The 16503-nt window shown below is 55.2% G+C and overlaps 1 protein-coding gene across 11 annotated transcripts in view; it reads left to right on the forward strand.

The window, feature by feature from the left end:
* RBM10 (RNA binding motif protein 10) overlaps positions 1-16503 on the forward strand; it is a 37816-nt gene that overhangs the window by 18767 nt on the left and 2546 nt on the right. For 4 of the 11 annotated variants that reach the window (XM_017517766.2, XM_017517762.2, XM_017517763.2 and 1 more), the window contains 15 exons: positions 1580-1760; positions 3261-3491; positions 5363-5432; positions 7205-7278; positions 8650-8736; positions 11605-11665; positions 11819-11995; positions 12360-12520; positions 12692-12789; positions 12897-12984; positions 13681-13867; positions 13973-14112; positions 14215-14332; positions 14416-14507; positions 14627-14791. In XM_017517766.2, the coding sequence (XP_017373255.1) occupies positions 1580-1760; positions 3261-3491; positions 5363-5432; positions 7205-7278; positions 8650-8736; positions 11605-11665; positions 11819-11995; positions 12360-12520; positions 12692-12789; positions 12897-12984; positions 13681-13867; positions 13973-14112; positions 14215-14332; positions 14416-14507; positions 14627-14791 (1930 nt within the window). The remainder of the gene's footprint in view (positions 1-1579; positions 1761-3260; positions 3492-5362; positions 5433-7204; positions 7279-8649; positions 8737-11604; positions 11666-11818; positions 11996-12359; positions 12521-12691; positions 12790-12896; positions 12985-13680; positions 13868-13972; positions 14113-14214; positions 14333-14415; positions 14508-14626; positions 14792-16503) is intronic. The other 7 variants (XM_017517771.2, XM_017517765.2, XM_017517769.2 and 4 more) reach the window with 3 other exon arrangements.

A 16503-nucleotide genomic window follows, 5' to 3' on the forward strand; every position in this document is an offset into this window, starting at 1 on the left:
AGAGACGGGGTTTCACCATGTTGACCAGGATGGTCTCGATCTCTTGACCTCAGGATCCACCCTCCTCGGCCTCCCAAAGTGCTGGGATTACAGGCTTGAGCCACCGCGCCCGGCCTAATTTTTATATTTTTAGTAGAGATGGGTTTCACCATGTTGGCCAAGCTAGTCTCAAACTCCGGACCCTGTGATCCACCTCCCAAAGTGCTGAGATCACAGGGGTGAGCCACTGCACCCAGCCTTGGACCTTCCTATTTTCTAAACAGTGGTTATATTAATTTGTACTCAACATCCTTACTGATTTATTATGTATAAAAGTTTTCAGTTGATGATCTTAGGCTTTGTAGGTATACTCTCATATCATTTACAAATAATGGTAATTTTACCTTCTCCTTTCCAGCTTTTAACCTCTTCTCTTCCTTCCCTGTTTAATTGTTTTAGCTAGTGTGTTTAGAATAATGTTAAGAATGCTGTTAATAATGGACATTCTAGTGTTGTTCCCGACCAGAATTGGAATCCTGTTAGTATAATAGCATTCTTCTATGGCATCTAGTTTTTGTGTTTTGTTTTGTTTTTGGCTTGCTCATGCTTTGTATTTTAAATAAACATATTGGTTGCTCTTAAAATGCTTTTGTAGTCATTATTTTGTTCAAAATAACTGTTGAGCGCCTACTGAGTGCTAGGAAATATGGCAGTGAGCCAAGCAAGTAGGGTCCCCTCATTTCCTGGAGCCCACAGTCTAGTTTTTTTTTAACTCATCAAACACAGGTTAGGCCATGTGCATTGGTGCATGCCTATAATCCCAGCACTTTGGGAGAATGAGGTGGGTGGATCACTTAAGCCCAGGAATTTGAGACCGGCTTGGTAATGTGGTGAAACTCTGTTTCTACCAAAAATACAAAGTGTCAGCAAGGTGATAGTGAAGCAGGGACGGGGGCGTGGTGTAAGACGGGGAGGAGGGCCCTCACCCCGGGGAACCCTGCAAGCTGCATGGGACCTTGGTGAGTATTTTAGTGTCTGATCCTGAGACTGAGACTGTTACTGAAGAGAGTGAGATGTTTGGGTTTGAGTGGCTTTGCCTTAGTTAGCACTCACACTTGGGATTTGGGATATAGAGAGTGAACTGGGGAGGTCCAGGTAGAGGTGAAGAGACTAGCCAGGCCACAACCGAGGTGCCCATGAGGGAAGCCAGTGGCGTGGACCAGAGAGTGGCGAAGGGATGGAGAGAGGCGGATGGTACTTGAGAAATAAGGAGTAGGGGTTTAGGAATCCCTGTCTGGGGGCGGGCCTGAGGGCTTCCAAAGAATAGAGTAGGGGGAGGGAAAAACAGAAAGTTTACAGGGGAGAAACCTGGCAGACACTGCCTTAACCAGATGACCAAGGTTAATATCACCAAAGCTAAGTCATGGTGGTATCATGTACTTCCTTCCGTGATGAGATCAGAAGGGCATCTCACTTCTGTTGTATCCTCCTCCAAAAAAAACAAAACCCTATAACCTCATGAGAACACATCACCTGTGCCTCTTTAACCTTTTAGAAAGGACAACCTTCTGATCCTTCCCCATCCTCCTTCCTCCTCTAGAGGTGGTCGTGGTGACAGGACTGGCCGCTATGGAGCCACTGACCGCTCACAGGATGACGGGGAGAATCGCAGCCGAGACCACGACTACCGGGACATGGACTACCGTTCATATCCCCGCGAGTACGGCAGCCAGGAGGGCAAGCATGACTATGACGACTCATCCGAGGAGCAGAGTGCGGAGGTGAGTGCGAGCTGCACCAGGCCTGGTTGGGATGGGCTCCTGAGGGCCCTCTGTGTCTGGCTGCAGCACTGTGTGCAGGCGGCTCTCCACTCCCATGCCTTCAGACTGTGCTCCGTGGCTTTGCCTCACCTGGAGGGCCTGTCCCCACTCCCCTCTCTGAGGGCTCCTCTCCCAACCTGGGTCTCCCTGGCTTCCACATGCTTGGCTCTATACTTCTGAGGGCCCCTGGCCACCGCCTCTTTCCTTTTCTCCCTATTGTTCAGTTCGGGCCCATGGTTCACTATGAACCCTGTACTGCCCGCTCCCAGCCAACTTGGGCACTTGAAGAGCCTCTTCCATGGGACCCGGCGTCTGGGATTGGGAGGACAACCAAGGCATTGCAGATCACCAAGCTAAGGAGTTCTGGGAGACCAGCCATGGGCATTCCCAGTGGTGCCAAAGCCCCTAGTCAGAAGGGAAGGACCTCTTTAGAGGAGCCAGGGCCATTTTGGGTATTTCCCCCTAGCCTGAGGGATGAGGCGTGATGCTCACCATCAGGGAGCCCCCACCAAGGGGAAGCAACAGGCTTGAATTAGGGGAATCCCAGTTGGAGGGACAGTCAGGGCCCTGGTCCATGTGAGCAGGCAGCTCTCCTGTCTAGCAGGCTGGGAAGGGTGTTCTTGGAAGCCCAGCCCTGTGGGGCTGGCTGTGAGTGGCCCACAGCTCTCTGGAGGGTCCAGGGCAAAGACCCCTTTGGTGGACTGTCAGGCTTCCCCAGTGGCAGCTGTCAAGCTGTGCCCAGATGTCTCCAGGAGTGGAGTACCAGGTTAGCTGGCTCCTCCCCGCTGTGGGCAGGAGGGCTTTGGCCCCAGTCCTGGCCTGCTTAGTCCTAGAATGGATGGATTGGGCAACAACCCAGAGCCTAACAGCCATACCGTTTGGAGTGTGGTATGTGGTGGAGGACTGGCCAAGGCTGAGGATCAGGGACTGAGAGGGGAGTGTCTGCAGCCCTCACACACCTCCACCAGCTCCTGCTGGCTGGCTCTGGCCGAGATCTGAAGCTATTCCTGTGCCCCCAGCTTGGTCGCAGGGTGGAACCATAGGAGACATGCAGCCTTCAGTGGTACTGGGAGCAATTGAGCACATACCCGCTGAGCTGGCCAGAGAGGAGGGGGAAATCGAGGGTGGAGTCTGGTGTGCCGACCCCAGGCCGTTTTGTCCCAAGGAGGTTTAAGCTGTGTCTTATCAGCTACCTTTTAGGAGTTTCCCGCCCATACCAATACTGCCACCTGCCTCTCCCCAACCCCTGAAGGCAGCCCCCAAAAGGATCCCATGGAGAATTTCCAGCCCCAGAGGGATTGCAGGCCAGGACCTGCCCACCCTGCCTGCCTGAGCCTTTAGCCGGAGCCCGCGCACCCCTGGCTTTCAGAGCCTGCCTGCCTCACAGAGCCAGCGGCCAGCTCCTAGGCCTGCCCAGACTGACTGCCTGTCTGGTGTCACTCATCTCATTCTGTCGGCCAGGATTCCTACGAGGCCTCCCCGGGCTCCGAGACGCAGCGTAGGCGGCGGCGGCGGCACAGGCACAGCCCCACTGGCCCGCCAGGCTTTCCCCGAGACGGCGACTATCGGGACCAGGACTATCGGACCGAGCAAGGGGAGGAGGATGAGGAGGAGGAGGATGAGGAGGAGGAGGAGAAGGCCAGTAACATCGTCATGCTGAGGATGCTGCCACAGGCAGCCACTGAGGATGACGTACGTGCCCCCCATGGCCCCGGGCAGGAGGCCGGGCTGGGTCTCCTCCAGGGCCCTCAACTTCTCCCCACCCCTCCCTCACCCCCAACCTCAGCGCCTTTCATCCCTTCTTCCCCTCCAGCTCCTGTCCCCCAGCACTGATCCCTCCTCTGTGGGCAGGTCCCTTCAGCCCCCGGTCTGGAGGGAGGAGTGTCAGAGAGGCTGGCTTGGCCAAGGGGCAGCAGCCGTGGCTGTCTGGCAGTGGTGGGTATGGGCAGGAGGAGAGCAGTCCTGCACATTCTACTGGTCGTCCAGCCATTCTGCATGTGTGCATAAAGGGCCAGACGATTGCCGGGCCAGTGCTGACTATTGCTGGTAGCAGAGATGACGCTGGGGCCCTGTAACCATTAGGGGAGGTATGGGATTTTCTGAAATTTCCGTCTTCTTTTCCCCCATCCTCTTTTGTCTGCAGCCTGGCCTGGACTCAGAGCCTTGGGTGGCTGCTAACAGCCTCCCTCCCCACATGCCTCCCTTTTCTCTTGTTTCCTTTTCATACATATTTCTCATGGCGGCCACACCGAAACCCCATGAGGCCTACCAGAATAGCCTCCAAGAATAGCCTCCCTGATCCTGGTCCTTCTTAGTCCACTTCGCCACCTCCCACCCCCCAGCCCCGTGAATTCTCTGATCAGCCACCCTCTGAAATCTGCTGGCTGCTCATTTTGTAGCAGAGAAAATCCCACTTGTGTATATGAGGGTTTGTAAGGTATGGCCCACCTTCCCTGTTCAAGGTCAGACAGTAGCTGGTTGCTGACATTTGTTGAGAATGTATCTCAGGGTGGGCCATGTGTTAGGTCTGATTTAATCCGCACGGCAGCCCAACAGGGAAAATACTCTGTATTCCATCCTTTGGATGAGGAAACGAAGCCCTGAGTGAGAATGTGACTTGCCCCAGGTCCCACAGCCAGTGAGTGGCAGAGCAGAGCTGGAGTCTGAACTTGGGCAACTGGACCCCAGAGCCCACTGTTTGGAGTCCTGATAAGCTCTTCTGTGTGTTTTCCCTTTTCATCGTGTGTGTGTGTGTGTGTGTAAGGCTAATTTCTTGTATGTTGTTTAACCTGGTGGGGAAACTGAGGCCCAGAGACATGAAGACTCCTTCCCAAGAATGGTTGGCATAGGCTCCCGGTCCTCTGTGAGAGGCCGCACTGGTCTAGAGACCCTGCCTCTCCTGGTTCGAATCCTGAATTGCCTCTGCAGTCTCCCTGTGGTCTACTCCATCCAGGAAGCTTTCCAATCCCCACGACTACATCTTTTTGCTTTTTGTCTCCACCGTAAGTTACTGCTGCAGTCATGGTCTAGGGCACATGGCTGGGATTTGCTCAGACTTCTGTCCTCCCCAGTTTAGTATTTATGTCATGGATCTCTTTTAACGCAAGCTGCAGGTCAGGGGGGCAGGGGCAGGGGCAGGGACATGGGTTATCCCCTTGAAAAGGGCAAGAATTGCATCCCAGGTTTCCTTACATCATGGCTGCCACCGAGCCCTTTGTCAGATCACCCTGCCCACCATTCTTGAGTGGCTGGCTCACTTGCTCTCTTGTTCTCTGTGCCCCTGAGAGTCGTCCTGCTGCCATGCTTTACCTTGCTCTGTGCCCATTTCTTCATTTGATTCACTTTCTGCAAGTTTTTCTGCAAGTCGGGGCTGAAAGTCAAGACCGTGTACTGGCGTGGGCCTGGGGCTGTTGTCACTCAGAGAAAAGCTTCCAAAGAGGCAGAGGAGACAGTGTGTGTACATCACCAATGACCCCTTGGGATCTGGAGGCCTCCAAGCCAGCCTCAGGTACCCAGCGGCCCCATTGTGCTGAGCCTACCCCACTCTGTATCTCCCCGTACAGATCCGCGGCCAGCTGCAGTCCCATGGCGTGCAAGCACGGGAGGTTCGGCTGATGCGGAACAAATCCTCAGGTGAGCTTTTGTTCCCAGTGCCCTACCCTTACAGTGGCCAGCCTCAGCCTCCGAATCTCCCTCTTGCCTCTGCCTTCTCCCCCTCCCTCCACCACCTTCCTGCCACAGCTGGGAACGGGCAGCATGGGGGGTGCCCTTTCTTCTCTCCCCCTCCCCACACTCTCCTTACAGCGCCAGCCAAAAGCCTCTTCAGTGGGGCTGTCGGGCGGGGATGCAGCTCTGAGCTGAGCTGAGCTGAGCTGAGCTGTGCACTCCCCAGGGTCAGGGCCAGGGCCAGGGCCAGGCTCCCGGCCCCTCCTCTCTGGGACTCTGAGTATCTGAGATGGTAACCCCTTCCCATACACTCCCTTCCCTCTCCTTTCTTCTCCTTCCTCTGCCCCTCACTCTCCCTCACATTTTTTGGTAACAGCCTCTGACCAGAAAGTAGGTCTGATGTGGTCCCACCTTTGTCCCAAGGGGGGAAGCAGGGGATGGCTCTTATCCAAGGGCACATCCCAAGGAACAGCCAGGACTTCCTGGCCTCGCCTGTTCCCTCCCTCCCTCTTGCAGGCTGCTCGGAGCTGGCCTGAGGTTAGCAGGGTGGTGGTGGGGGGAGTTGTCTCTGCAGGACCTCTGCCCAGGCTCCCCAAGGCAGGCACAGTGGGGCCTCACTCTGCCTGGGCCTCTCTCTCCATCTCTCAGTCTCTCTCCTCCCCATACCTCCATTTCTCTCTCTGTCTCTCTGCCCCCTAATTATATTATTCATTCCATCCTCCTATGCATCCTAACGGTTATTCTTTTGAACATTAAGCATGCCCCCCAAGCCCTCCTCGTGTATCTACCTCTAAGGACATGCTCTCCTGAGGCCTCAACCCTGAATCCCTTTCCCAAGCCTGGAGTCTCTCTTGGTTGCATGTAGGTCTTGCTCTGCATCACTCCATCTATACCACACACGGACAGCTTCTGGGTCTCTCTCTCCCCAAGGAGGTGTTCCAGGTGCCGCCCTCTCCGTAGCCCTGGGCACTTCTCCCAGGCACCCACTGAGTCTTACCTCTAAGGTCCTCCTGGCCAATCCTGGCCTCCATTCTCCTTTTGTCCAGGGGAACCTGGACTTTTTGTGGCTATAGTCTCCACACTGTGGCCCTGAAGTGGCTCCCTAGCAAGGCCTGCCTCCCCTGCACTGCAGTGAGGCTGAGATGAGGTCGTGTCCCTAAACCACCCCTGGTTCCCGATGGTATGAGAGCCTTCCTAGCCTCGCAGAGCAGCCTGGTCCGGCTTCTCTTTGTTCCTGCGATTCAACACCTGTTACAGGACCTCTCCTGGGCACCCCTGGCCTCGTGCCGGGCCCGTCCTGGAGTTATGTACTGTGGCTCATGTGGAGCCAGCAGCTTGCCCACTGCCCCCTCCCTCCTTCTCTGGAGGCAGATCTCTCCTTGTATTCTTTCCCTTCCAGCTGCTTCTCTCCGTCTCTGTCACCCCCGGCTGGCCGGGCAGGTCTATCTGAGGCCCATCTCTCTCTCTTCCCAGTTGGTGTGTGTGTCTCTCCCCCTACCGACCTCTGGCCTCTGTTTTTTCCCTTCCCCTTCCCTGCCCCACCTGGCCATCTACCTTGCCTTCCCTCCCACACCCCCTAGTCTTTCTCTCTCTGATTGCCTCTTTTTCTTTCTTCCTTTCTCCTCTTCCCCTTTCCCTCTCTGCCCCCATCCTCTCCCCTCGGGTCCCGCCCCCGGGAACGCCGTGTGTCCAAAGCTGTTGACTAACCCACTGCGTCTGTATCTGAATGCTGTCTCCAGGTCAGAGCCGGGGCTTCGCCTTCGTCGAGTTTAGTCACTTGCAGGACGCTACACGATGGATGGAAGCCAATCAGGTTGCTTTGCCGCACTTGAACCCCCTCCCAAACAAATACTACTTTGTAATCGAGCGCTCCCCATCGCCTGATTCTTACGGACACAGTTCCCTGCCCTGTGGCCCTGTGTCCCATCCCCCCTGCCCCCTCTCTCCCCTTCCTGACCCTCACTATCCCACTGGGCTTCCCATCCAGAGCCCACACTCACCACTGGCCCCTTCCTATGGCCAGGCACTAGCGCTGCCCCTTCACCTCTCCCAGCTGAGCATTCAGAGAAAGAGCTGCCAGGGTGGGTTCTTTCACCTACCTTCCCACTCCCCCGGGGGGGCCACCCTACTCTGGGGTTAGCTAGAGCCAGGACTTCATTCCACCCTCAGGACCACTGGAAGTCCTGCCAGTGAGGAGCTTAGCTATTGGCACAGTCACTGGCAAGACTGATTTTATCAGCCCTCTCCCTGCATGTGAATTTGGCCCTTTGATTTTCATGCAAGGGGACAGCACTGCTTGTTGATCTCAAGTTCCTGTTGTGGATGATAGTTTTATCGACACCCTGGCCTCACTTCGCCGCCCTACCCTTCCCATCACATCTCCACACCCACAAGAGGTACCACCTCAGGCAGCTCCATCGTCTCGGCAAGGACCCGTGCACAGTCAGCCCCAGGGGGAGCCTCTCCCCTAGCCTGGCACGGGATCCCAACCCAGCAGCTTTGGGACCTCCGAGACCCAAAGATCTGCCTGGTCACCCACCCCTGCCCAGATCCCTGGTGTAGGAAACTGGAGAGAAATTTCAGGGAGGAAGGGGCAGAGGTGGTGGAATGGGGAATCCCGGCAGAGGCAGCCCTGGGGCCGTCTCCGCGGGATTGGTAGGCTAGTGCCATGGGCCCAGGACCCACTATCTATGGGAAGACAGCCTCACGGCAAGAACTTCCATCTGTTCGATATGGCTCTTTCTTTTTCCCCTTCTCCAGCACTAGCGCACCTGCGCTCTCTTTCTCTTTCTCTGCCCTTTCCCTTCCCCTCCCAGTCTCCCCTCACTCCCCAAGTGTAGCCTGTGTAGTCCTGGCCCTGGGTGTGGCCTGGCAGAGTCAGGGCCAAGTGGGGGGTTCTCCCCACTGTCCGGCAAGCATCGGTCAGCCGAACACTGTGCGCCTGGTGGTGTGTGTTCACATGTGTGCGTGCGTGTGCCTGGCAGAGCAGCAAACAGCTGCGCCCAAGAGCTGTGGCGCTTTCCCTCCCTACCTCCCTTCTTCCCTCCATCCGCTCTCCGACCTCCCTCCATTCCCTGTCCCTCATCCATCCAGCTGAAGGGCTCGCTCACTCTCTTCTCCTGTGCTGAAACGGTGCGTGGGGCACTGCTGCCTGCGCCTCACTGTGCTCTGCTTTTTCCCGCAGCACTCCCTCAGCATCCTGGGCCAGAAGGTGTCCATGCACTACAGCGACCCCAAACCCAAGATCAATGAGGACTGGCTGTGCAATAAGGTACAGGGGCGGTGGGCAGTAGTGGTCATGGACAGAGACAGCAACAGCAGTGGCGGCGATCCCTCCCTTCCTCTTCCCCTCTTTCTCTCTCCCTTTATCTCTCTCCCCTTCCCTCCCTCCCTCCCTCCCTCCCTCCTTCCCTCCCTCCTTCCCTCCATGTCTCCCTCCCTCCATGTCTCTCTCTCTCTCTCTCTCTCTCTCATTATCTTTCCCTTGCTCGCTCAGCTTGAGTCGTCACCACTCCTAGCCAGCCATACATGAATGTGTAGTGAGTGTTCAGTTGGTGCAGGCTCTGTCCTCCTAAAATGCAGTCTTGCCTGGAGTTCCAGTAGACTTTAAGGAAATATATTCGTGGATGATGAATTAGTCACAGCATAGGCTTGAAATGGTGGTGTGGAGAACATGGGCTTCAGAGCCAGAATGGTTGAGTCCATCCCAGATCGGTCTTGATTTTGGCCAAGGTGCTTAGCCTCTCTTTGCCTCACTTTCCCCATCTCTAAAATGTGAATACTAATGACACCTCTCCCTAAAGGTGGTTGGGTAGGCCAGCGTGGTGGCTCATGCCTGTAATTCCAGCACTTTGGGAGGCTAACGCGGGCAGATCACAAGGTCAGGAGTTCGAGACCAGCCTGGCCAATATGGTGAAACCCTATCTCTACTAAAAAAAAAATACAAAAGTCAGCCGGGTGTGGTGGCAGGTGCTTGTAGTCCCAGCTACTGAGGAGGCTTGAGGCAGGAGAATCCCTTGAACCCAGGAGGCAGAGATTGCAGTGAGCTGAGATCACACCACTACACTCCAGTATGGGTGACAGAGCGAGACTCCAACACACACACACACACACACACACACACACACACACACACACACGGTGGTTGGGTGGGATTCGGCTGTGTTAATGAGAGGGTAACACTCAGAACAGCACCTGGCCTGCAGTTATAATCATGAAAGAAAAGCACAGAGCGTTCTGAGAGCCTTTATCAGGTAGCTCAAGCCTGAAGGCCACTCTGACCAGGCCACGTCAAACCTGAAACTGGGGGCTACGGTTTTGTAGTCACCTCTACCTTCCCTGAGGGGAAGCTGAGGCTCAGAGAGGTGGAACCGTGGGTGAGCCTTTAGCTGTGCCCTGTGCCTTACTCCTGATCACAGGGACTTAGGTGCCGCAGTGGCTTCAGGTCTACCCTGGGGTCAGTTTTATGATTCCACAGTTCGTAGGGCCCCAACCCTCTCCCCAAGAAGTACTCTGCCTAGTCAGGGAGAGTGGCATCTGTTTAAAAAAAAAAGAAAGCCCTATCAGAGTATTGGTGCTCGACATTTCTGAAGAGAGAAAGACAAAGTGACAGTGGAACTCCTTCCTATATTTCCAGATATCCTTGAAACCAGGGAATTCTTTTTTTGTTAGTTTGTTTTTGTTTTTGAGACAAGATCTCTGTTGCCCAGGCTGGAGTGCAGCGATCTGGGCTCACTGCAACCTCCGTCTCCAGGGCTCAAGCCATTAGCCTCCTAAGTAGCTGGGACCACAGGTGCATGCCACCATGCCCAGTAATTTTTTTTTTTTTTTTTTTTAGTAGAGACGGGGTTTCACCATGTATCCCAGGCTGGTCTTGAAGTCCTGAGCTCAAGCGATCCTCCTGCCTTGGCCTCCCAAAGCACTGGGATTACAGACATGAGCCACCACACCCAGCCCAAAACCAGGGAATTCTCTAGAACTTCTTCCCCTCCCCTGCATCCTGTTGGCCACCAGGTCCTGTCAGTTCCATCACAGAAACGCCATCTTCCCTCCCTCAATATTCCCGCTGTTCATGCCAGTTGTCACACTCTCACCCACTTGCTGTGGAGCCCATTCTGGTATGCCAGCCTCTTGTCCTCTTTCTCCCACTCGCTCACCTGGAACATTCCTCAGAACCACCTCTGACCCCTCACTGCCCTCCTCCTCTGCTTAACCACCCCCAGCTCAGCTTAAGCATAAGATCCTCCATTGCCTAACTGGCTTCCTTCCCCGGTCTCAGCTTTTGCTTCTCCCCTTACTCTCCCACACCAGTTTTGGAAAGTCCATTGTTCCGTCCGATAACAATCCCTCCCCAGCAAGGCTAAACAAAATGAAACTTCAGGGCATCCCAGGTCAAACCTCCGTGCTTCTGTGCAGGGTCCATCCCTGCTGAGTAAACGGCACCCCACCCCCAGCCCATTTACCTCCCCTGGCTCCTGCTGGGTGGTCTGCACAGACCAACCTGCCCCTCTTCATGCTGCATCTGCCCTCCTGCTGTTAGGCCATGAGGGCAGAGACCATGTTCTGGCCATGAGCAGCAGGGTCTGGCCCAGGAGTAGTGCTAAGTACCTGAGTCTGGAACAGAGGTGCAGTGTGGTAGAATCAGGATCTTCGGATGCTGGAGCATTCAAGGAAAATTTCTCAAGTGCAGCAGGATCCAACCTAGTCCTAGAGTTAAGAGGAGGGGTGCTGGTCTGGCCAGAGGCTACTGACTTCTAGGGCTGAAACACTGAAGGTTTCTGATTAGAGCAGCAGGTTTCAGGAAGAGGAACCTACTAAAGGGATTGGATAAGGGGGCAGGGAACAATCCTGGGAGTTGGTGACCTTAAGAAGGCAAAGGAAGGAGAGGAGGCAGTCATTGTAACAAGTAGGGGAGTTATTCATTCCTGAGCTGAGCAAGTTGGCATGGAGGACAAATAGAGAGTCTGGAAAGGGGAGATGCACAGTACTGAGAACCACATCAGAAGGTTCAGAAGGCCCCTGCCACCCCTTGCCTGGGGACCTTTCTTCTTGGGGCACTGTGGGGTCCCTGGGAAATCTCTGTTTGGAGGGTGCAACAGAAATCCCTGCTGCCTCTTACGGCCTGGCCTGTGCCTCACAGTGTGGCGTCCAGAACTTCAAACGCCGAGAGAAGTGCTTCAAATGCGGCGTGCCTAAGTCAGGTGAGGGTCACCTACCTCCCCCACCCCCCAGGACGGGGCCGTTGGGGGGAAGGGAAGGGTGAGGGGCCTGGCTCAGGGCTTGATATGGGGAGGAGGGTGACCAGTCGTGGAGCCTCCCCACTATTGCAAGCCTGTCTCCCACTGCCCCGACAGAAGCAGAGCAGAAACTACCCCTCGGCACGAGGTTGGATCAGCAGACACTGCCGCTGGGTGGCCGGGAGCTGAGCCAGGGCCTGCTTCCCCTGCCGCAGCCCTACCAGGCCCAGGGAGTCCTGGCCTCCCAATCCCTGTCACAGGGCTCAGAGCCAAGCTCAGAGAACGCCAACGACAGTGAGTCAGTTGTTCCCTCCTTCTTCCTCTGTGCCCTAGGGTGTCTGGGCTGGGCTCACCAAGACCAGAGGAACGGCAGTGAGCAGGACCTCGTCCTCATGGAGTCTCCACCTGGTGGGGGGATAAACGTGCCATAGGGAGAGCGGGGGAGTGGCAACACCCCATCTGATTTTGGGGGTGTGTCAGGAAGGTTCTCAGCAGACGCATGGCCAGGCTGGCACCTGGGTCACCAAGCAGAGAAGAAGCAGTGAGGGAGTGGCAGGTGCAGAGGCACAGGGGCAGAGGAGAGGTTGCAGTGGGACATTGAAGGGTGGGGCTGGCGAGAGTGCTGGGGCGGCCTCTAACACTGGGCCCCTTCCCACAGCCATCATTTTGCGCAACCTGAACCCACACAGCACCATGGATTCCATCCTCGGGGCCCTGGCACCCTATGCGGTGCTGTCCTCCTCCAATGTGCGCGTCATCAAGGACAAGCAGACCCAACTGAACCGCGGCTTCGCCTTCATCCAGCTCTCCACCATCGTGGTGAGGGCGGCACAGTTGGGGGCCGGGCAGCCAGGGTCCCGGCCCCCAGGGTGGGGAGGAGGGTCCCTTCCCCCAACCTCCCACCGCGGCCCCCAGCCTGGAAACTGGGCAATGGAGCCGGGGGCCTCCCCGGGCCTGACCCTTAGGTCCCTGCCTCCCCTCCTCCCACAGGAGGCAGCCCAGCTGCTGCAGATCCTGCAGGCCTTGCACCCACCACTCACCATCGACGGCAAGACCATCAATGTTGAGTTTGCCAAGGGTTCTAAGAGGTTAGGGCCCCACCGTGTCCCTTCCCACCCTTCTCCTCCCCACCCCCCACCTCCCCCCACTGCCTGGGGCCTCCCATCTCACTCCCAGTCTCTAACATCCTCCTCAGGGACATGGCCTCCAATGAAGGCAGTCGCATCAGTGCTGCCTCTGTGGCCAGCACTGCCATTGCTGCGGCCCAGTGGGCCATCTCACAGGTACTCAGACCCCTTGTGCCTCCCAGCATCCTGAGACCTGGGCTTTCTCAACCCTCCTGCACCCTCCCTGAAGCAGAAAGGCTGGCTTGCTATCTGTGGATGCAAAACCCTCTCCAGTAGCCGGCATGGCCATTCTACCTTGCTCCTGGCTCTCTAGACTCCCTGGGACATTCCCCTTCATCAGCACTGCAGCTTTCTTCCCAGTTGCCTCCCACGCCCTCATGTACGACACCGTTGTGCCTGGCATTCTGTTCTGTTTGGTGGGGTTTTTATGGTCCTGAATTGATACAATATATTATACATATCTTTATATGTAATGTGTGTATACACATATTTGATATACATATATGTTCCTGAATTAAAATGATATATAAGTGGTTGAGAGAAAATTGGGAGAAGAGAATTAAAAAGTGAGAAGATGGTGTCTTCCTTGGCCTGACACCCAACACACACACACCACACACAGCAGAATCAGCCCTGGAACATTTTGGCATTCGTCTGTTTTTCCGTTTTGTGTTTGCCCCTGGCCTATTTGTTCTCTTGTGGCCACACGATCCTCGCTTTTCGCTTGTTTTAAGGCTGCATGCTTTTCTGTCAGGTAGAAAGACTAGCCCCACGTGTGGGACACATGCAGGCTCCTCACCCTCCATACCCATACCCTCCTGTTCTAATGAACCTGTACCACCTGCCCTTCAGGCCTCCCAAGGTGGGGAGGGTGCCTGGGCCACCTCTGAGGAGCCGCCGGTCGACTACAGCTACTACCAACAGGACGAGGGTTATGGCAACAGCCAGGGCACAGAGTCTTCCCTCTATGCCCATGGCTACCTTAAGGGCACCAAGGGCCCTGGCATCACTGGAACCAAAGGGGACCCCACTGGAGCAGGTGAGCCCCAGCGTCTCTCTCTGCAGCTCTGGTGGGGGCCAGGAAGCATAGAGTCCCAGGCCCCGCCATTCACAGGCATTCTCCCTGTCCTGTCCCTCCTTACAGGTCCCGAGGCCTCCCTAGAGCCTGGGGCTGACTCCCTGTCGCTGCAAGCTTTCTCTCGAGCCCAGCCTGGTGCTGCCCCTGGCATCTACCAACAATCAGCCGAGGCAAGCAGCAGCCAGGGCACTGCTGCCAACAGCCAGGTGAGTGAGCCCTGTGGGTATGTATCCTGGGGAGGCAGGCAGGCGGCAGGAGTGGCATGGGCAGACACTGAGCCCTGTTCTCGTGTCTGGCCCCATGACCAGTCGTATACCATCATGTCACCCGCCGTGCTCAAATCTGAGCTCCAGAGCCCCACCCATCCCAGCTCTGCTCTCCCACCGGCCACCAGCCCCACTGCCCAGGAATCCTACAGCCAGTACCGTGAGTAGCCACAGCCTGTGGGTAGGGGTGGGAGTTCTTAATAAAGCAGGGAAGAGTGTGACCACGCTCCCCTCATCCCCTAGCTGTTCCCGATGTCTCCACCTACCAGTACGATGAGACCTCTGGCTACTACTATGACCCCCAGACCGGCCTCTACTATGACCCCAACTCCCAGGTAATAGAGCAGCCCAGGGAGGGATGGGGTCGGGTCAGGTCACATTGGGGGCAGCTGGCCCTGCAGGTCCCCTTCACAAGGTCTTCCCTCACGTCCCCTCTTCCTTCCTCCTCCCTCAGTATTACTATAATGCTCAGAGCCAGCAGTACCTGTACTGGGATGGGGAGAGGCGGACCTATGTTCCCGCCCTGGAGCAGTCGGCCGATGGGCATAAGGAGACAGGGGCACCCTCGAAGGAGGGCAAAGAGAAGAAGGAGAAGCACAAGACCAAGACAGCCCAACAGGTGAACACCAAGGTCCAGCAGTCGCAGGCTGGCTGTGTGGTGTCTTCAGCGACGGCAATCTGTCAGCTCTGGGCCTCTTTTGCCAAGGGAGATGGTGGGTGGGTGTGGACGTGGGCAGTGACTGCTTAGCATACCATGCTCCTGTTCCAGCTCTGCTCTTTGCTGAATGGCCTTGAGCCAGAGCAGTCTCCTCAGTGCGTGGCAGGGTTGCCCAACTCCAGGAGGTGGCTTGTGCCATCCAAGCGAGCCCTGTCATGTTTCTTTCCCATGATGGGGACCCTCACATGCTGCTGGTGGATGTATACATGCGCCAGAGAAATTCTCACAGGCCCATAATGGGGTGGGCAGGAGAAAAGCCCTGCAGTGTTTTGGGGGAGTGGGCAGATGAGGACACCTCAGTGTCTCTCTGTGGAGAAAGGTATGACACTCTGAGCGTAGCATTTACAAGCAAGCCCTAAGTGTTCCCTCAGCAACCTAGTGAATTCTAAAAATGGTGCTGTGCTGAGGGGAACATGGAAATATAGAATGTGGCACTGTCATGCATATAAATTAAAATTAGACACACATAAACATTCCTATGCATTTTTAAATGATAAAATGGAAATGCACAACAAATGTGACTGTGGGGGTATGTGTCAGGGGAAGGGGAATGTCTTCATTTGCTGCTCTATAACAATACCACAGACTGTGGGTAATTTATAAGGAAAAGAGACTGATTTGGCTCACAGTTCTGTAGGCAAGGTGAGGGCCTCTTGCTGCATCACATCATGGCAAAGAGCAAGACAGCATGCATGAGACCAAGAGAAAATTGGGCCAGACTCCCCCTTTTTATCAGGAACCCACTCTCAGTGATGGCATTAAATGGAGACTCAAAAGGTGGAGGAGGTGGGAGGGGGTGAAAGATGAGAAATTACTTAATGGTTACAATGTACATTATTCAGCTGATGGATGCTCTGAAAGCCCTGACTGCAACAGTATGCAAGCTGTGCATGTAACAAAAGCACTTGTTACCTCATATCCATACAATTAAAAACAAAACGAAACAGCGGGAATTTCTTCAGGAGGGCAGAGCCTTCATCTCTTTTATTTATTTATTTTTTTTTTGAGATGGAATCTCACTCTGTTGCCAGGCTGGAGTGCAGTGGCGTGACCCTCCTGGGTTCAAGCGATCCTCTTGCCTCAACTTCCCAAGTAGCTGGGGCTACAGGTGTACACCACTACGCCCAGCTATTTTTTGTATTTTTAGTAGAGATGGGGTTTCATCATGTTGGCCAGGATGGTCTCAACCTTTTGACCTTGTGATCCACCTGCCTCAGCTCCCAAAGTGCTGGGATTACAGGTGTGAGCTACTGCACCCGGCCAAGCTAATCACCTCTTAAAGGCCTCACCTGTCAACACTGTTGCATTAGGGATTAAATTTCTTTTTTGACATGGAGTTTTGCTGTTGTTGCCCAGGCTGGAGTGCAATGGTGCAATCTGGGTTTACTGTAACCTCCGCCTCCTGGGTTCAAGCGATCCTCCTGCCTCAGCCTCCTGAGTAGCTGGGATTACAGGCATGTGCCACTATGCCCAGCTGATTATGTTTTTTTTTTTAATTTTATTTTTTTATTTTTTTAAAAGATGGGGTTTCACCATGATGGCCAGGCTGGTCTTGAACTCCTGACCTCAGGTGATCCACCCACCTCGGCCTCCCAAAGTGCTAGGATTACAGG

The sequence above is a fragment of the Cebus imitator genome, unplaced genomic scaffold (genome assembly GCF_001604975.1).
Source record: "Cebus imitator isolate Cc_AM_T3 unplaced genomic scaffold, Cebus_imitator-1.0 Scaffold647, whole genome shotgun sequence".
NCBI classification, from domain to species: Eukaryota; Metazoa; Chordata; class Mammalia; order Primates; family Cebidae; genus Cebus; species Cebus imitator.